We start from the raw sequence: 21,251 nt of genomic DNA on the forward strand, positions 1-21,251 counted from the left end.
AATTATCAGCTTTTTCGTACCTTGGCATAACAGTTGCTATACTTTCCCTGTGGTGTTTCTCTTATTTCTTTTAGTGAGAACATTGCCGTGTTGAATAGTCCTATTATCATAAACCACATATCTTATGTCGATATGCTCCGACCTTGAGAGAAGGTTTCACATGATTATTCATGGGCATTATCAGATACTTACTAAAGCTGTCAAGGTATTCTAAATATCTAGCATATAATATTCATCTGTCTGGCTTCAAGAGGAGTTGAATGATTATAAATAAAGCTAGAACATAGGAGGCACTGCAAACTCATAGTAAAAAAAGGAAAATGTAGCAGAAAAATGATATATTGAGCCTTTAAATCTTTGCAAATTTTTATTCAAGTTCTGCACACTGTTCTACGTCAGTGGCGCCCCGGGTCCACGTGCGACTACCATCCGGGCACTCAAAACACTCCGACTGACCAATCAGCGGCTGGAACGTGCCAGGTGGACACTGGATGCAGGGCGAGAAGCCGGTGGTGGAGAAATGGCCCCTTTCACACTGATCTGTGGGACACAGAAAAGATAATTGATGTGAATAGGAGTAAGGCACTATTAACACTGTCATACCATGTCATAGTGTGTTGTAGCTCATGTGAATAGATCATACCATGGAGCTCCAACACGTCATAGAGAGGGTACTAAATGCAGGCCCATAACTAGGGTTGGAGTGGGGTTGTTCAGGGGGTTTTGGCGGACTCCCCTCCCACCGTTTGCCAGGAGCAAAAAAAAAAAAAGGAAAAAGAAATAAGAAATAACAGGAAAAGAATGAAAAGAATGAAAGCATAATTATTCATACCGTTCAAAATTTGCATTTTTTTTTTCCAGAGAAGCGGATGATGATGGATTGATATTTTATGGGTACCAATGGTGCATATTTAATCGTCAGTCGTCATCTGCAAATTACACTAAATTTGGATCAATTTCATTTTCATATGAATGTAAATAATGATATTTTCCTCTTTTGGACGGTCCTTAATTGTTTCATTATTTTTTCGTAATGTAAGAATTTTGTGAATTCTAGTACATTGATTGTTGTTATTACAAACAACATTGATGTGCCTAAATTCATGAAATTCTTCCGTCGAGATGTTTTCATTTCAACTGATAGAAAAATTGCCATACATCGACGTAAATAAGCACTGAATTGATCAATGTTATAGTAGTGGCGATGATAAAAATCACGTACTCGAGCACGATTCGAACCTACGACCTCTTGATCTCCGGACGGGCGTCATCTCCACTAGATCACTGAGCTTCCGCCCGACAGCAAGACGGAGTGTTGGTTCTAATCTTTATAGCATGCAAGTACTGCGTAATTATTCAAATTCATGAAATTCTTCCGTCTCTACTAAAACGCTGATCAATTCAGTGCTTATTATGTCGATGTAGGGTAATTTGTCAATCAGTTGCAATGAAAACATGTCGACGGAAGAATGTCAATAAATTAAAATTTCATATTTTTTTTAATCGATTGTCCGATTTTCCTCAATCTTTCCCAAATGTATATTGCTGCATTCACTCAATTCAACTTTATATGTGGGCTTTGCTTTCCTTTAGACATATCAAACGGTCATACCTCTGCAACTGGCAATATCGGGGCTCCCCTTCTCCAGTGTAGATTGACCGTCCGGACACCTCATGCAAGTCATCTGGGCATCGGTGTCCTGGTAAAAGCCGAAGCCGCACATCTTGCATGATCTCGACTGCGGGTCGTAATAGTGTCCGGTCGCGCAGGCAACTGCCAAAAATAGAATCAGAGTGGGTGAAAGAAAAAACAAATCTGTCATAGCACGATGTAAGCAGTACATCAGGAAAACAGAAAAACAATCCATCATGGGTATAGTGTGGATAGGCCAAGCAGCTGTGCGTCAAGTGATCACATGGATTAATCATCTCTCCGACACGGTCAGTGCTCGGTTTGAATATAATTATGGTCGAATCTCGAAGAGAAAGGGAGATTCATATTTACAATTAAAATTCATTTGATAGACCTTATTCGTTGTCGAGGCAGACCAAGTCTTCAGATTAAAATCGAATAATCTTACAAAGGTAAAAACATTGATGATACCATACTTGGAATGTGAAAATGCTTTTGTTGAGGAATATAATGATATTTTATTATTATCGAATAAGACATAGGCCTAATAATGGTCAGTTGTCGCCTTTATCGTCGCCAACAGATTTATGATCTGTGACCATGAATCATGATAAAACCGCAAAATATTTCTCAATTTCTTTTCAAATAAATTTTTTGGAATCCAGGCCGTCCGTTGATGCGAAAGTTGTCCAATATTATTAAACACAAGTCATACAAAACACACTCACACACGGTGATGCAACACACACAGACATACACATAACAGAAGACCTTACCACATTTCATCTTACTGCCGTCAGGAACATATCCATCTTCGCATTCTATCCCAGGATCCCCCACGAGCATGAAAAAATCCGAGTCGGTCACGTGGTCCAACTTCTCACGAAGTATCGCTATTCCATCTCGCGCTGGAGCCAGTATTCCAGAGAGGAGGGACTGCGCCCAGTTCGTCAGCTTCTTCTGAGCCCGGCTCTGGCCGCCTGGGCCTGTTGCGTTCGCCGCTAGGCTCATCATGATTCGCATGGGCTGGTAGCCTTGTGTTGTCACGTTGTCAAAGACGCGGTCCAAATCCGGCGTTGCTTTTCCGTCTGACATGTCATAGAGAATATTATGCAATAAAATCCTTTTTTTTTCAAAGTTTAACGATGAAAAATGAAAATGATCATAGCGTTTGACGTTTTTGTACAGCGTCCTTCTGTAAAATTATTTTACAGGCCGTGAAAATGATGACCAAATTAAAAGAAATAGGGCCTATGAATCTTGAGTAAAGAAGAAGAAGAAGAAGAAGGAGGAGGAGGAGGAGGAGGAGGAGGAAGAGAAGGTGTAATGACTGGATTTGAAACGCAAATAAAAAATAATGCCGATGAATAAGCCAGTTCATAATCAGCTCATTTACACGTTGGTAAAAATGACCTTTCTTTTTTGTCAGTGGGTTAGGTACTTCAATCGTTTAAAAGAGACATTATGCGAACCGGTAAGCTTGCCCGACGTAACAATTCACGGAATTTGTGTTCAAACAATGAATGAACTTGCATAGACCAGGTGACCAGAATAGTCCGTCAATCAACCGTCGGGGAAGCATCCATTTCATTGTTTTGCATTGAATGCATTAAAAAAAAAACTGTTTAAATATTCATATTGCCCAATACCAGGCTTGTTGTTTCGATTTCGATTTCGATTTCGATTTATTTTCATATTTCTCGATGAAAAAATACATCAAATATAACAAAATTAAATGAAGTACATGATATCAAGCTGGAGACATATATAAAATATTGCAAATATATAAAACATATAGTGGTCGATCTATGACGTTTTGAATCTGTGAATGGATGCTAAAGAAATATGAAGGAACCTACTTAAAAGCGAGCTTGTTGAGCGTAGGTCCCAGTTAAAATCGAGTTAAAGATTAAGATGGGGAGCACGGGTACAACATTGACCAAAACATAGAGAAAAAAAAGTACATTTATTGAGTTATATAGCAAATTCTTCTCTAATACAGATTTGGGGTCGGATAAGCCACATGCTGTAGGCGGATGAACCATTGTCGTTCTGGCGATGATAACAATATGACTCAATATATGATAACAATAATACGGTTAAAAAATATTAAAGATTTATACATTGCGTGTATTAAGGAGGGAACACATGCACCTGCAAATTCCCCCCCCCCCGAAAAAAAGAAGACATTCAACACCAGTTACAGTGCAGAAGGAATTAAAATACCAGCTGTTACCTCGCCCCAAATGTCTTAGAGAAGGAAGAAAATGCAATAGGTCATAGACACAGTGACAGAATTTGAGGGCACAAATAGCTGGTTTTAACATAACAACAACCCTGGAGTACGGTACAGCGGGATAGTCCTGTGCATCACAAAACAGATTTCAGTGAGCTGAATTAATGTAACTATGCAATAAATACTGTCTTAATTTGCATTTAAAGGATGATAGTGATAAACAACCTGTGAGTTCAGAGGGGAGATCGTTCCAGTATTTCGGTCCCGCATACATAATTGTTTTCATCGCGAAAATTGTTCGAGTACGTGGAAGGTGATAAGCGTCCCGTTGGCGGGTGGGATAATTGTGAACTGAGTAGTTTCTTTTGAACATGTGAAGAAAAGCATCAGGAAGATCATTCGTGGAGTATTTATACATGAAAATACCTAGGTTGTAATCAAACAAGTCAGGCAATTTCAAAATTTTATTCTTGTGAAAAAATTGGTGGATGTTTGGTGGATGTAACTAGCAAGCAACATTTACAAGTATTACTTGAATAATCATTATATGACAGATGCTTATCTCAGTGAATTTAAAAACCAACATGCCTGTTGGTAGGCCTACAGATGACCTTTTTCTGCTCATGCGCAAAGTGGAACTACGAACTGGCTTATTGCTTTACCTGTATGGTCGTCGAGAAGCGCCCTCTTGCGGCGCCTTGCTGGCCATCCACACACGACGGCGACGTTTTCGACGGAACAGCCGTCGTCAGTATCGCAGATTTCTTTTGCTTCGTCGGATTTGCTGATGACGTCGATGAAAGACTTGGCGATGTCCTCTCTCGAGGTCGGTGAGGTGCACTGGCCAGAGTAGTAGAGGAGTTCAGTTGGGAGATTGCTCTTGGTTGGGTCTCGAACCTCTAACCCAGGCATAGGAAAGGAAAACAGTTTTCGGCAGTCACAGCACAAAGACAACGAAGAAATTCGCATTTGCATGCTTTGCACCTATACGTACACACACACACACACAAATGCACACATACACGCAAAATATGTAAAACTTACAGGACACTTACGTACAAGCTTACATTGTTTCTCCACAAATCGGAATATTTTGTTATCATTATTAGAGGGGAGATAAATCAGGATGTAGGAATTTGCAAAACATATTCCCTATAACATGAGGAAATGAAACAGATACCAATTTACTAACCAACTACAATTAATGGGGGAAAAGAGTTTGGATAATAAGAAACTAAAATCTAGGTGATGCGATTAAGTGCAAAACACGAACAAGTCATAAGAACAGAATAAAAAAGAAAGTTGTATTTACGAGAGCAGTCGGGGACGTAGGAATGGGGGCTCCACATTCCGGACGAGCCACAGGTGTAGATGTCGGTAGCGGGCTGGAACGCGCTGGGTACCGGGATATCGTAGTCTTCATTACATGACATGCTGCAGTACCGGCCGTACGCCCATTTGTCACAAGATAAGGCCCCGTGAGCAGGAGAGCGAAGGCTCATACAAGGCATGGCTGGGTGGGGAAAAAATAATGAATGAAAAGTTGAAAAGGAGTTGAAACTATTCTCTCTGATCACTTCAATCTTTAAAGAACATACAACGTTTACAAAAATCTGCGTATATCAGATAGATTGGTAGCTATACGTTCATTTACAAACACATTGAATTGATATTGCAGTGGCGGCTCCCTCTTTATTTTCTGTTAAAACAAAAGAAATAAAAAGAAAAAAAAAAATCGCTGAAAGCCGATGAAACCTGGAAGTGGCACCAGAAATGTTTTTTTCGCCCCCACCCCCTTCACAGAATTCCTGGAACCGCCACTGGATAGTATTAATTAACAAAGGCCATGTTATAGGCCATTTATAGGCCATTTATTAAGTCTCATTCAAGATTTATTTCCCGCGTCTAGGAAAAACCAGCTACTTACGTTCGATCGTGACAGTAAAGTCGCAGATGGAACTCAAGCTATTCTTCATGTTGGTCGCTGTGTACACCACGTGGTTGCTGCCCCACGGCAGCAGGGCGTTGTTGCTGCCGTAGTTGCACGTGACACGCACCTCGTTGCCGGGGATTTCCCGCACGGTCGGCTCGTCCCACGTGACCGGGGTCATCTCTGTGCTAGTGCGCATGTTCTGGCTGGGAGGACAGGTGAGGAACTCTGGGACGACCAAGTCTGTGACGTAATCAGATGTCACAATATGAACGGAGGAGCAAGGACTCGTGAGAAGACTTTTTTTTTCTTTCAGTGACAGATTATAGGCCTGATGAGGCCATCAAATAGATGAAAAGCGGCCATTAGATACAAACTAAAATATGTAACTTACACACACACACACACACACACACACACCCACCCACACACACACACACACACATTTAATCTTATCCGTAAATGGTGCCATTCACTCGACAAATATGCATTTACTGATCTTGGGATGACAGTAACACAGAAACGTCACGTACAGACAAACAATCTAAGAAATGATGCATCCAAAGGCTTTGAAATGCTCTTGTCAGTCGTTGTAGGAGTTTTCTGCTTTGAGTGCCAAAACGAAGTCAATCGAGGTCCCCCAGATGATTATTTGCATTGAATGGAATTCCACAATTTCTAGCAATGGCAGTTAGAATATCGTCCTTCTAACTTTAACCATTGTTTATACGCAAAACATTACTCTCTTATGGGTAGAACTTACCAAATTAATGATCAGCAATCACGTGGATTATTCATTTATTCGCTGGGCAGGTTTTTTCACTATGACAAACCATTGTGATACAATGTACCATGAAAAACAATTTTTGTTGAAATTATCGTAACATGTTCCGTAAACATTGGTAAAGTTTTCAATTATGTTTATGCTGAAATAGCTACTAGCCGATTAAAACATCACACTGTAGACTTCGTAGCGAAAAGAAAGTTGTATCAAACAAACATAACTGATGGTGTCATTCAGTTGTACATGAAGCCAGTATCCATTAAAAACTTCGATGATCAATATAACCAACTGGATATGATGATCATACAGATAAAGCCGTGACAGATTTAATATCGATCGGCACATCGCACCAATAATGTCAGTCGGCAACCGCCGGGCTGTATCTGCGTTAGAGACCTCAACGTTGTGTGAAAAAAGAAAGAAATATAATCTTCCTAATATTTATTGCAAAGGATACGATTTTCTTTCTTTTCTTGGAGAATGTAAAAGAATATAGATACCACAGTGTTTTGAATGGAAGCTCGTAACGCTTTGAAGACTACTCCGAACTATACACTCGGGCAGGTGTCTATGGGAAATGTGTGTCATAGCAAAATCAGCTTCATATTATATGGGTAAGTTAAAGAACCAAAATTCACGGGAAGACGCCATGTGGGTGTCACCTGCAACACATACCGTGCAGATACACGTTGAAGACGCAGGTGGCAGTGTTTCCGGTGTCATCCCGGAAGTGATACTTGCAAACGGTGTCGGCTGTGAAATTGTACGGGGAGCGTAGGTCTGCAGGCTCCGTGGTTATGAGAAGAGTGGCGTCAAAGTTGTCCGATGCCGTCGGGACGAGAAAGCTGACCTCCACGCCCCAGTGCTGGGTGCGATCGGCGTTGATAGTACCCGGGCATTGTGTGATCACAGGCGCAAAATTATCTGTGTTAGAAAATTTAGAAATCAGTGTAGGCTTGAATAGCAGTGGTGTGAACGATGATAGATATCAAAGTTAGAAAGAATAATAATGATGTTACAATTCAATGTTTGAACGATGATGATGATGATGATGATGATGTTAGAAACTCAGTGCTAAAATGATTATAATGCGTTAAAAGGATAGACTTTTGAAGGAAGATGAAAGACAAGACAGAGAGAGAGAGAGAGGGGGGGGGGGAAGAAAGAATGTGTGTGAGAGAGGGAGAGAGAAGAGACATAACCAGTGCGTTGGTGTGATGAAAATAATTGCATGCAGTCATTAAAGGCTTACTCTTGTAACAAAAACTGTGATGGTACTGATAATTATGACAACGAAGGTAATGATTGCAACGTTGAACTATCATCATTAAGTTCTTGATGATATTGAAAAAAAAATGTGGAAAGGACAAAAAACGTAATCTCTAATCACGGGATGTCTGCGGAAGAAATGAGATCAGAATTGTGAAAAAAACCTGATTAAAGTACGCATGCACTGATAATATCGTCGCAAACACAACTATCACTAGTATTACTTAAAGTACTATCGTAACTACGACGAAATGGCTGTCAAGTTTCGCCAGTACTTTTTATCATTATTTTTATATGATAATTATGTTAGTATTAGTCTGACAACAACATGGAAACTGTCAAACAATACAGCCTAGAAAACGAGTCCCATGAGAAAGTGAAAACAAAACTGATTCAAGAAATGTTATCGAGATTCCGTGCAGAAATGCCTATCACAGTTCAAAAGCCTAAATGTCGGCAATTGTTCTATACTGCAACCTCTCAATTACTCTCATTTTGTTTTCTTCATGAAATTTATAGGTTGTAGGCCTACAGTGCACTGCCGCTATAACGATATTCTCATTATACAACGAAATAAAGGTACAAGTTCGTCTCTAAAGAAATTTCGATACAGCGAAAAAAAAAAAGAACAACAACTGCCGGTCCCGATGACACAACATTTCTCCAAGGACTTAGGGTTAGCACTGGTTAGGGTTAGGGTTACGAAAGGGTTTTAGGTTTAGTTTGATGTGAGGATTAGGATAAGGGTCATAGGTTAACTTTGTAGGTAGAATTAATTATGTTTGGCTTGGCGTGCAGATAATATATTTTATGGGAGCAATTGGCGTAGGAGCATTGTCATGAATTTAATATTGAATTGAATTGAATAACTGAAACTGCACTGGTCTTGCACTCGAGACACAGTAACAGTTCCGGCACGTTTATTTTCATATTTCACTTGACATCAAAATACATCCAAAAAAAGAAAAGAAACCAAGCAAGATACAAAATATGTTATAAGTCGGGTCATGAACAGAAAGTGTGTCAGCATACATAATGTATACATAAGACAATTTTCTATAACTTGTGAAATATGATGGAACCGCAAAAGCAAAGCTTGTAAACGGTTCCATGAAAAGATACCGGTGTAAATTTGCTATGCAATCAATGGAGATAGGACACAAAGTAATAATGACGAAACGATATGAAAGCTAAAATATCAAAGTGCAAAAGGAAAAAGAAATAAAAGAGAAAAAAGAAGAAAAAGTGAAGAAAAAAAAAAACACCCCAAGAACCCAAAGAATAAGAACTGAGTGAAAATATGGCATACAGATACACAAGTATTTTATACGTGCACATTATCTATGATCAACTTCATAATGAGTTCAAAATGTTGATACAGGTACGGATGTAGTGATTATATAATGGGAGCATAAACCTGAAATTTACATTGAACGAGGATACTGCGCATATAACATATTAAAAATTCTCATTTTCTCAAATTTCTCAAATTCTCATGGAACCGCCGGTCCTGAGAACTTCGTTATAACGGGAATGCACTGTAACTATAGGAAGACTAAGTAGAATATGCAGAAAATAGAACAGCATCATAATAGCTAACGATGAACATTATTTTGTCACCAATGAGACTATTATAGGCGCATTACGAGTCAGATCATGTACTATAATTTTCAATTTTTTTTTTCAATTTCAATTTATTTTCGTATTTCTCGATGGAAAATACATGGTATATAACAAAATATAATACAGAATGTCCAGCTTGGATATATACATGAAGAAATAGGAATACAAAAGTAATACATAACGGTCGATGTGTCATTTTCAATCAAAGTAAAGGATGCGAAGAGAAATACGATGGAACCTACTAAAAAGCAAAGCTTGTTGAGTGAACAAGCTTGTTGAATGAACACCATGTCTATCTACTTCAGTATGATGTAAGATTTACGTTTTTGCAATTATTACAAATATTATGTTCTTCTTTATGAATACATTGTGTGTAATATCTCTGTTTATTTGATGGAAAATGAAAATTAATTTGAACTTTGAACTTTGATGTGAGGATGATGGCTATGGTTACCTGCGCAGACGGGCTGCGTACCGGACCACTGGGCGCTGCTGCTGCTGACGGACTGACACGTCCTCTGGGTAGAGCCCTCAAGAGTCAAGCCCACGGCGCAACTGAAGGTGCACACCGACCCGACGGACGTGGACTGGGAGCAAGACACAGTCCCGTGCTGGGGCGCAGCGGCTGTGCTGCACCTCACCACTGCGCGGATGAGCGGAAAGGATGTAGGAAAAACCCCAAATAGATTTTGTTTTAAAAATTTGCAAAACATCAAAAAGAAAATGAAGAAAAAAGTTTAATGACTTAATTCATTTCTGGTTCAGATTTCTCTGAGCATGTTTTAATGACAATGGATAGAAAATAGGCATGTCAACCCACTGATGGAGAGATAAAAGATATATTTTCATCTTATATATTTTTCATGTCGTCTCAATCATCTCATATTTTCAATGTCGAGCTCGCGGGCAGTATTACTCGTGGAAGCTGGGCGAGAGGGATGGCTTCGTCAAGACGACCGAGTAATGCACTGATGTCAGTGTAACTGTTAGATATTTCTTATACTCATTTGGAAGAAATGCCGCTTTTACCATTTAGCTTTCTCTTTGTTTATCATTGATTTGCTGATAAGATTAAGATTTGCAGAGGCTCATGGAAATAAGGTTGAATTTTTTTTGTTTTTTTGTTTTTTTGTTTTTTTTTTTGGGGGGGGACACTTTCGTTTACCGTGAACCGCGAACTGTTTAATCTGCTTGTACAAAGGAGTATATTGTTATCTTGTAATAATTTCTGTGTTATTTTGGATATGAAACATAATATGAAATCATGATGAAAGAAGGTCACTAGGCTATCCAGAGGAATTTATGTTGGTTATCAAGTATAAAGGAAGCTGATAACAAAATAGCACAAATCAGCAAACATTTGCGACGAGTATTTACTCGACAATCGGAGCTGATAACCCCACAGACATGGGATCTGTGATGCCAAATCCCCAAAATACAATGTCTTCATATCTGACGTCATTTCCAGGATCCATGAGATATGGTTTAAAGGAGACCTCCGGATGATTTTCAGACTTTTACATAATATGTGACCCTGCACCATATAAAACAAACAAAAAGTCGCTAAACATGGATTTTCAGTTAAAAGCATATTCTGAAAGAGCATATATACCTCAAGCTTGAAAATGATGTATAACTCAAATCAAATGGACTCTCCCAACCTATCGAAATATGGGAAAGAAAGCACACACTCCTGAAAAGTGTGAACTGAGAAAAGAGGCTCTGAAGCACAGGGTCGATTCAAGCGTTTAATCTTCACCAAGCCGTGCGACATGTGCAATGAATGGGACAAAAGAAACAGGATGAAAACCCACCTGTTTAACCACAATGAAGGGATTATCAGATTAAGCTGAAATTGAGCATGTTCTATCAACATTATGTCCATGATAAATAAAAACCTTCAAAGCAGTAGCATCATCCTTTCTAAAGTTATTAGAAGAGTGTGTACAGGGTTTTTTTAGGAAATGAAAGGGGGACCCTAAAGACACACCTAATTACACTATTCTAAAAAAAAGGGGGGGGGGGTGTTCGAGATAAATTGCTAAAAAACACACTTTCCTGTTCATTTAATGATACCAAATTTTAGCATAATGTAGAAGACTTGCTCTTGCAGAAAATATAAAAAAGTCAAGATTGACCAAATTGACCCTTTTCACTTATTTTCAGACCTCACACACACACAAAAAAAAAATCAGTGCGTGCGACTTTTTGTTTGTTTTGTGATGCAGGGTCACATAATTATGAACAACTATCAACCTTTACTCTGGGTGCAGAGTTCCAGAATTAAGTTAGTGATTGGGATGAGGAATAGTAGTGTTTTCAAACTGTATAACAAATCACAATGAACAAGGATGATGACATGGCAGCCTCACAACAAGAATGCATGAGTAGGGGCTCAAGGAAGCAGAACAAAAGAAGAAGGCATGTATAAATTCTACACAGGTGAACTTGTTAGGCACGTGATATTGTAATGAATTACATTGCTACATTTCCGAAATATGTGAGGCTCCTATGTAATCATCTTTGTTCAGTGTAATTTGTTTTGGGTTTTCAGGGTATTAATTTCTCTGCTCAAGGACCACAATAAATTTCAGAAATCTTTACATGGAACTGTTGATTTATGTACTACAGGATGTGAAATCATGAAAATCGTCTGGAATGCGCCTTTAAATAATCCTTCTCCAACGCGGTATAGAAGAATGGTTTCAACGTGTATACAACAACGATAAAATGAATTGATTTGCCGGAGACCATGGTGCTTGATAATAATTAAAAAAAAAATACAGCAAAACATGAAACAAGACAAAACAAAACAAAACAAAATATGAGATAAATAACATTGATGCTAATTATGCACAAACAGACTTTGACCAAATACACTACAATTTATATATAAAAGAAGGTTTTGTCAATTACTAAAACTTAAAATAAGCGCGAAAGTGGGTTAAGGTAATACATTCGTTTTGACTTGTGCGAAAGTAACAATGAACTCTGATAAAGAAACAGAACGATTTTTATTTTGACGAATGTAATAAAAAATTAAAATCAGTGTAAATGCTCGTATCAACGGCAAAATAATGATGTAAATAGTGTGTACTATGAAATGAAATGGGGTGCTCTCTCGTCAACTGTCGTTCATTTCTTATAATAGTTCTGGCTGGCACGATGAATTGACCATGGGACCTTGTGAAAATTCCATGAGAATTTAGGAAGATAATTTCAAATTCATAAACGAGGGTACTTGCAGTCAAAGCAAATGACCACGCTGGCCGAAAAAGCGAAAACACACACACACACACACACACACACACACACACACACACACAATACTAGTAATCATCTGTCGCGCTCCCAAAATGGATAAAGATGCAGATGACAATTAAGATTTTAATGCGGTCATTCATTATTGTTCGATACAATTCATGTTACAGTATTAGCTCTAAAGCAAAATAATGTAAAATGCGTGGAAAGAGACTGTAAAGTACTGTCAAGTAAAGCTATCAAAAAATCGGATGGATTACATAACATGAGGGAAGAAAGTCATTAAAGATTATTATTAAAAAAAAAGAATAGCGAACCTCACCTACAACGGTGAAAGTAATCTGGCACGTCCTCGTGTTTCCCGCGCTGTCACGTGCCGTGTAAGTGATCACGTGATAGCCTTCTGAAAAATGTGACCCGGATGCAGGTCCACTTCGCCTTTTAGAATAAATGTATGCATGAAACTGCGTTGATAAGGTTGATCATCAATTATATTTACCATTTGCAGATGAAACAAAAACCCAGCTTTAGTGCTTCAAAATAGTTCTAAAAATGTGAGTTAGGGATAAAAACAACCAATTAGTGCACTCCCCCCGTTGTAACGAACATGGTTACAACGACGTAAAAATCGAGGCAACTATACACTCTCTATATATTTTTATTGCTTATATTGTGTTCGGTTATAGCGAAATTTCGATATAATGAAAGAAAACTGCCGGTCTCGAGGACTTCGCAGCCCTATAACTTTGCATTCCTAAATGAAAAAGTTGAAGTTGAAATTATCGACCAGAAATGTGATTGGTCAGTATCACATCTATGTACAAACCATGTAGAGAGTGGTGATAAGATTATGCCTTCACTGCCTCTTTCGATGTGTGATCGAGTCAGTATATCAACTTGTGTAAAAGTTTAGAATTTCATAACTTTCATTCTTGATATCCTGTTTGAAAAATACTTATTTTGTACCACCCTGTTCGTGTTATAACTTAGAAACAAATCAAACGTCTACATTTACACTGATTTACCAATTAACATGATTAAAGAATGGTTTCTCGGCCCTATTAGGCCTACAATGCCTGACCGTGTGTGCGTGCGCCTGTGTGTGTGTGTGTGTGTGTGTGTGTGTGTGTGTGTGTGTGTGTGTGTTTGTGTCAAACGAATGAAATTCAAATAAACAAATATATCAAGAAACAACAAAAATTGTGTGTGTATGTGTGTGTGTGTGCGTGTGGGTGGGTGTTCGCGTGCGTGTGCGTGTTATAAATAACATACATTCTTTAACACTGTTTAAGAAGCCTGGGTAACTATGTTTTCTATCTTTTGTTTTCTGCTCAGGACAGTTCCTTCTTGTCTCATTGTTATAGGCAAAACACGTCATTTGACTATGAAACTTGGACAGGATTTTGATTTTCTTGAAGACATCAAAATGCTGCTGTTGTTGCTGTTTTCTTAGGCGGATCACTTATTTTGTATTTTCTCAGTCTCTGTTACTTGTCACGGATAGAACGTAACAGAACTGACGCAAATTTCCCGGCATCTGAATAGACATTCAAATTGACATCGACATCAAGATTACATATTACATTAGTTTTCATGTTGCACATGACATTGTTATCACTTTCATCTGTCCCGAAATTGACAAAAGACAGAATTATACGAATATGGTATGTTGAACTACGTACGGAGTTGGCGCCGAACTCGGTTATCAGCCCACCAAAAGCCCAAGAAAATACAATACCAAAGGTCATATGATGACATCCGAATAGCACGGGAAGGCTATGAAGAAGGTGTGAAACTTTGTCATAAAATGAACCTTCTCATGATCATGATGATAGGCGATTTGTCGGCCTGCCAAAGATTTTGCTGCCACTCACGACATTGCTTCCCGAGTATGAAGAACTCAGTCATACGATGGTCATACGATGTCTTCACGAATGACCCAGAAACCTATACGATCAGAGCTGAATTCTCAAATGTCCTGTTATGTCCATCTTTGCTCAATTCCGGGACAGTGAATAACGCCTATACATAAAGAGGTAAACGTACGAAATCGAGCACGAGCCGCGGTCATCGTAACAAGTTGGTTCTGTCCACGTGACCACTTTGGTTGATGTGGTGGTGTACTGGTGAGGGAGGGACTGTGGGCAATTGTAGAAGCCTGGAGGCGATGTATCTGGGATAACGGAGCAGCGAAATCGACGGAAAGAAAACATGTTTAGTCCATATCATACTTTCACAATACTATCATCGTAATTTGTATCACAGCATAGTAGTAAAACTTAGCTTAGGTTTTCCCCCTATTGGACATGTATTGAAGCATGGAGCTATAGTATTTTCATTATTAAACTAGAAATTCTAAATTAATCAGTATTCCTAAATCCCAGTTAACTATACAATGAGAGGGAAAATGCATCACCTACTGCTCTAGAAGGAGTAGGCCCCCAAATAAAAATGAATTGTCTATCTATAGATCTACGTGCGCGATCACACACACGCGGGGACTGGTCGATCGCCGAACTCTTTCACTGGCAACCATCGACAACCAATCGGTGACTACAACCCAAAAATCACATCATACAATATTATGGAAGTAGAGAAAAATGATCGAATTTCAATAATGTTTATAGTGTCCCAACAAGTAATCGTGGTGATAGATGATAATGATACTACTACTACTACTACTACTACTACTAATAATAATAATAATAATAATAATAATAATAATGATAATAATAACAATAATAATAATAATAATAATGAAAATAATAATAATAATAATAGCAATGATATTAGTAATATTATAACAAATCAGAGAGACTTTTATAAAGCGCTCATTCTACCTAAAAAGATATTCATGGGACCGTGGAACAGAATAAAACTTTACAACAGAAGCTATTCCATAATAACAATAAGCAATAAACAATAAAATTATACGCATATAATACACTAGGTATAAACAAAGGTCAATTCAAATTAAAAAAGTATGTTTTGAGGTTCGCTTTGAAAGTTTGAGTATTATTTATAGAAGGTGCTTGCATTAGAGGAAGTTTTGGAACCATGTATGAGAAAGCACGATTCCCCATCTCAGGCTATGCTTGATTAGCGGTACATGCACCTGTAAATTTTGTGAGTTGAGTGAGCGGAGATTTCATGGTGGTTGGTGAATATGAAGAGTATTTTGACCAGTATAGGCAGCAGCAAATTTGCGTAATGTTCAGTAGACAAGAAGAAACGTTTTTTCTACAGGGAGCCAGTGTAGGGACCAAAAGTTTCAGGATAACATTATTGTATTGTTTTCTTCGTGAAGGTAAGTAATCTATAGCTGCACAATGCTGAAGAAGTTAGAGTTTACTGAGTTCTTTTTGTGAGATCATGCAAAACAGAGAATTGCTGAAATCACACGGGACGAAATGAGAACATACATCAATTTCTTTTGCTGCTGATCTACGAGTTAAAGTGATGGTACAGTATTGGTGGAGATGAGAGTTGGGCTTTTAACTTTTTGTGAGATACCAAGAAAACACTTATGATATAGTACAGAGCATATACCATTTTAAGAGGAGTACAAAGTTTATTTGATGAAAATCTGGTTTGGAATGACTGAAATATCCAAAAAACATAGTAAAACAAAGCAATCGTAATAAAGTGTGGGACCTCGCTCTTATTTTGGATATCTCAGCCATTTCAAAACCAATTTTCATTAAATAAACGTCGAATTCCTCATAGAATTACATGCTCTGTCATATTTCATAAGAGGTTTCTCATCATCTCACCAAAAATGTTAGACACCTGAAATTAGGTCTCAACCAAAACTATACGGTCCCTTTCCTTCTCCGAATTGAGCTTAGGTCACGCAAATGAAATCTTGCATGCTGGGATACATTATGGTCTTTCAACTGAATGCTAGATTTGCATCAAAATAATGTGACACCAAGACTACGAACTTTGATCATGATAGTGAAGTCGTGATTGTTTTAGTCGGGTGCAGCTAAGTAAAATGATGATTGGCTGCAGGAATTGCTAATTTTATCAGCAACTGGTTTGCAAATATCCTACCGACCACTACATCTTCATGTCAAGGACCAACTATTATTAACGACCAGTAATATATAGTATTGTTGCGGGAAAATGGGTGTTGTTGCACTGACTACTGGGGGTGGCAGGATGTTTACCGAGCGGGAATGATACCCCCAATAGAAAGGCACATTTTCCGCAATGGAAGAGAGTTGATTAGTAAGATATAAGGTGCATCAGGTACATTCACACAATCAATTCACCACGATGAGAGAGCTGCAACACAGTTCAATCGGAAGAGCGTATGTTCCGGGCAAAACCTGTTATTTTATTGGCAGATACTTCTCGTTGACAACGTACATGATCAAAATGAGTTATGACGGAACTTGTGTAATTACTCTAACAGCATGACATGACGACTTTCGCTAAAGTCCTTAGAGTCAAGAAGTAGCTCCTCTTAAGAAGTAAAGTGCCAGAAGTCCAAAAAGTTAAGTCCCTTGCTTAAACAGATCAATCGATATTTATACCTCTATGCTCAATGTATTTCTTTAAACTTACAAAGGTATTCGGGCAATTCAAATTATGCGGAACTATGAGGAACATAGAATATTTGGGGCGTATACCTTCATATTAGGTAAAACATAGAATTCTTTAGTGGACTATACACAACATAAAATTCCAAACGATGTAATGCGAGGAATGGACAGAATTTACGGAATGTGCAAGGAATGTGTACTTTATCAGAGATTCAGTCTAGAACGGAAATCCACTTGTTATGGAATGTGCCCTACTTGGTACTTTATGAGGTTGAATTATGCCAAAAATCCTAGGAGGAGAAACCCTAGAAAGTGTCAACATGGAGGGGCGTGCTTGGCACGTGCGGAACGTAAACATTTGACCCCACGAGAATTCGCTGCGGAGGGTGAGTGGTTTTCATCTACAACAAGGCACTTATTGTTCTGCATGGTCAGTGCAGGGAGGTGGGTCCCTGGTCAGTGGTTTTCTGCTTATCCATATTCGTAACAGTAGTATAATATGATATAATATAATATAGTATAATAAATTATATATATATATATATATATATATATATATATATATATATATAGTCCTATGTCGGTGATCATATAGTTAGACTATAGTTATTACTTTCTCAAGACTATCACAAAAGTTGCCAAACGCTGTAACAGCTATTTTATTACTTCAGAAAAACCTATACAAACCCTGACAACTGCCGAAGAGTGAGGTCGTATATAAGAATGGTTGTCGAACGGTCTTCGCTATACATGTGACGGGGGCCAAGCGCCCACAGCAATATTGAAATACATGCAATACATAAGCATACCAAGGATTACAGTACAAACTCATTGGGCATGCATGTACATGTACAATCATACATTTTTGTGATTTCAAACACGTATACACCTACCAATCACAAAACATATTAACAAAAGTATATACAATGTACATCTTGTAAATTTGGTTTAAGTATTCTCACACAGGGGATTAATCTAGAGAACACCGACCATTTTCCAAGGCGGATTCCCAATTTCCTGCCCACAGCAATTATTTCCAAATGAGCGGAAGAAACAAGGGATATGTTGTTATTCTTATTACTATCATAATGTGCATGTATAATGACTACACTACTTTCATTTGAGATATTTATACCTTGCAGATTTGTATCAGAAACTATTATAATCATTTGTCAGTTAACAGTTCATTTCATTCTGGTTTGTTTTGTTAACAATCAACAATATACAGAGACACAGAATGATATTTTATCAACCGACCTGGTGGTGGCGGATCGGATCTTCGTCGTCGACGTCGCGACCAGGCATCTGAAAGAAAGAAGACATCGTAAATAGTATTATAGGAATGGCAGTAGATTGAGCATCCATTTTTACGGGCAACATCATTGGTATCACGCAAGGAACTATCCGTTATGCGCGATTTCACTATAATGTCACGCATTCAAGAAATATCAAACTGGCAAGCTCATACATAACCATTAGCAAAACAACAACAACAACAACAAAAATAACTGTAACAACAACAAACAAAACAAAACAAAACAAAGGAAAAACTTACCCCAAACCCCAAAACTACAAAAAAAAAAAACTGAAAAAAAAACAAAACCCCAAAACATTATCTCTTAAGATTTCTAGCCTAATCTGGAATGAAGAAAGCTGTGGTTAAACAAAGAAAAAGGGTAGCAAATGGGAAAAAACACTTTATACATCAATATCGGTTAGAATTCTTCATCATTACCATCAGCAGATGCTGTTGTGGCCTATTGGGAAAGACTGAGGTCTCTGAAGTTGAAGTTCCTGGTTCAAGTCATCTTCAGCAAGGTTCTTTGTATTCTTTGCATATGGATCATGACAGCCCTTTGGCGTTTTGAGAAGACTTACTTGATTACCGCGGTGGCCACGGTAATATCCAAGGCACTTAATAAATAATGATCTATAGCATATGAACAAACAAGAACAGTTTATTGTGTTGTGTCCAAGTTTGTTAAAGCTTTGAATCCAACAACTCATAAGAAAAAAGGCCGCAAGTTTACATGAATTATACTGACCCAACTATATGGAAATTAAAAGACACGGAAGAATAAGAAGGCCTATAATGATGAATACCGAACGTATGTTCGTTGCGACGAGATAGAATGTGAAAGAGGAAGGGGAGGAGAATGATTAAGACAATTGTAACGAAAAAAAAAGAAGAAGCAGAAAAACATCTAGAAGATATCAAAGTAGAAATAGAAAAAAAGTTGGGAGTGATTAGAGGTAGAAGAGATAAAAAATGAACTATCTCGATACTGCTCAAAGATGAACCCCCCCCCAAAAAAAAAGACCAGTTAGACACGACTTTAATCCAAGGAGGGGACGTGCTGTTCAGCTGTTTCTTCTCGAGTTTCATGACCAACGATTTCACACAAATCTTGATAAATCTGTCGCCAAAAGCATAATTCATTCATATATTCATAATTCATTCATTTTTCCATTTTCAACAGTAACATTGAAATGAATTATTTTACAGAAATTGAATACATGAATTTCACCATAATAAGAAAAGAAATAAAGGATAAGTTTACGGAAATGCTGGAAATAGGGAGGAATGCTAAAAAGCAGTACTAGTAGGGTGCATTCAACCAACACGTAATATAAGAAATTATATGATTAATTGACTGATATACATAACAAGCGGAAAAACAAAAGAAACTTTGAAGTGGAGACCTATATATTAATAACCTAATTAACGTGAAACAAACACAATAAAGAAATCCCTGCACTAAGTCGCTGTCATGCCAGGCAAAAAACAAACAAACAAACGATAAAAAAGAAAAAAAAGAAATAATGAAACATGAATTCCTCATCAAAGGACAAAATAATTGTTTATTTTAAGCTTTGGGGTTAATAAATCCTTCCTCATCCGAACCGAATATCTCGATATATCATGTTGCATCAGATAGTAGCTATTTTTCCGACATGCCCGAAGTAGAGAATTACAAGTGAAGAAAGTGAAACTTCTCTTTAAGGTTCTTTTTTATATATACTCCTTCAACAGTTTTAAATTTTCTCTGATGATACAGAAGTTAAGTAAAATGCCAGCAAGAATAGAAAGGGAACGACAAAATAATACTCTAACTATATTGCTCTGTTGTCATTGCACTATCAGACTGCTTCTCAGTAGGTCTAATTAAGATCGATGAATCTATAAAGTTCCTGTGGATTCATTTTCCTTATTATGTCAAAACATAATGCCCTATTATTATATTCAACTCACCAGAGCCTGAAATCAGGAGGGAGCACAAAATGACAATTGAAAGACACAAGGCTGGTTTCATGGTTCCCGACTAGTGGCACAGTTCTGTAATAAATCCCGAAGGAGCTAAAAATCTGTCCGCTCACAAGAGCTTGGATCACCAACTGAGCACTGCGCTCTCTGAGATGTTTCAACATTCTGAGTTATCAAGCCACTCAAGGTGAGAAGAAGTAGGATTTAATGGTTAACTTGTCAATGTTTGCTACGATAATGAAGAGCCACTTGTGTCCCGATGTTTGATTGATCTGAAGTGGTTTTCTGCACCTCACCTGGCCACTTCCGGGATTTGGGCTGCGATATCTCACATAAAGTCAATAATTGATAATACATATTATTTGATTTAATCACAGTCTGTGTAACGCGTTGGCTGAACTTTGGAATATCTGTTACCCCCTTCTTGGCCTATCCAAGGTCCTATCCATATTTCGATGATTTTGTTGATACCCTTTATTCCTTGTTTTTGTATCGGTTTTGCATAAAGTGTGTACAAAATGCGATAACATCATGCACTTCTAGCATCAGATACAAACAAAACACTCCCGAAAAGCTCTTGATTTCTTGGTCCAGGGTCAAGCATCACTATTCACCACTCACTATTCACATCAGCAGCCTTTTAAGGCCATGGTGACGTGAAAACAAAAATCACAGGCGTGATAGGGATACTGGGAAAGGC

The 21,251-nt window shown here is 38.0% G+C and overlaps 1 protein-coding gene across 1 annotated transcript; it reads right to left on the reverse strand.

Moving 5' to 3' along the window:
- Positions 1–367: 367 nt before the first annotated feature.
- Positions 368–20,600, reverse strand: LOC139739475 (sushi, von Willebrand factor type A, EGF and pentraxin domain-containing protein 1-like). Its single transcript, XM_071650079.1, has 12 exons — positions 20,540–20,600; positions 18,544–18,591; positions 14,783–14,909; positions 13,059–13,174; positions 9,930–10,118; positions 7,259–7,507; positions 5,797–6,042; positions 5,182–5,382; positions 4,532–4,768; positions 2,425–2,721; positions 1,613–1,774; positions 368–540 (listed from the first exon to the last, which is right to left on the reverse strand). The coding sequence occupies exons 1-12, from the start codon at positions 20,598–20,600 to the stop codon at positions 368–370; spliced, it is 2,106 nt and encodes a 701-aa protein (XP_071506180.1).
- Between the last annotated feature and the right edge of the window lie 651 nt (positions 20,601–21,251).

Source organism: Diadema antillarum, unplaced genomic scaffold, assembly GCF_040938485.1.
Source record: "Diadema antillarum isolate AM-2024a unplaced genomic scaffold, OU_Dant_1.0 seq00000799_RagTag, whole genome shotgun sequence".
In the NCBI taxonomy this organism is placed as follows: Eukaryota; Metazoa; Echinodermata; class Echinoidea; order Diadematoida; family Diadematidae; genus Diadema; species Diadema antillarum.

What these genes read in the sequence shown, in the direction of transcription:
- LOC139739475 (XM_071650079.1), bottom strand. Translation starts at nt 20,600, where the DNA reads ATGAAACCAGCCTTGTGTCTTTCAATTGTCATTTTGTGCTCCCTCCTG. An exon ending in TACGCAGCCCGTCTGCGCAG is followed by an intron (nt 7,508 to 9,929) that starts GTAACCATAGCC and finishes TTTCTAACACAG; the next exon opens with ATAATTTTGCGCCTGTGATC. An exon ending in CGATATTGCCAGTTGCAGAG is followed by an intron (nt 541 to 1,612) that starts GTATGACCGTTT and finishes TGTGTCCCACAG; the next exon opens with ATCAGTGTGAAAGGGGCCAT.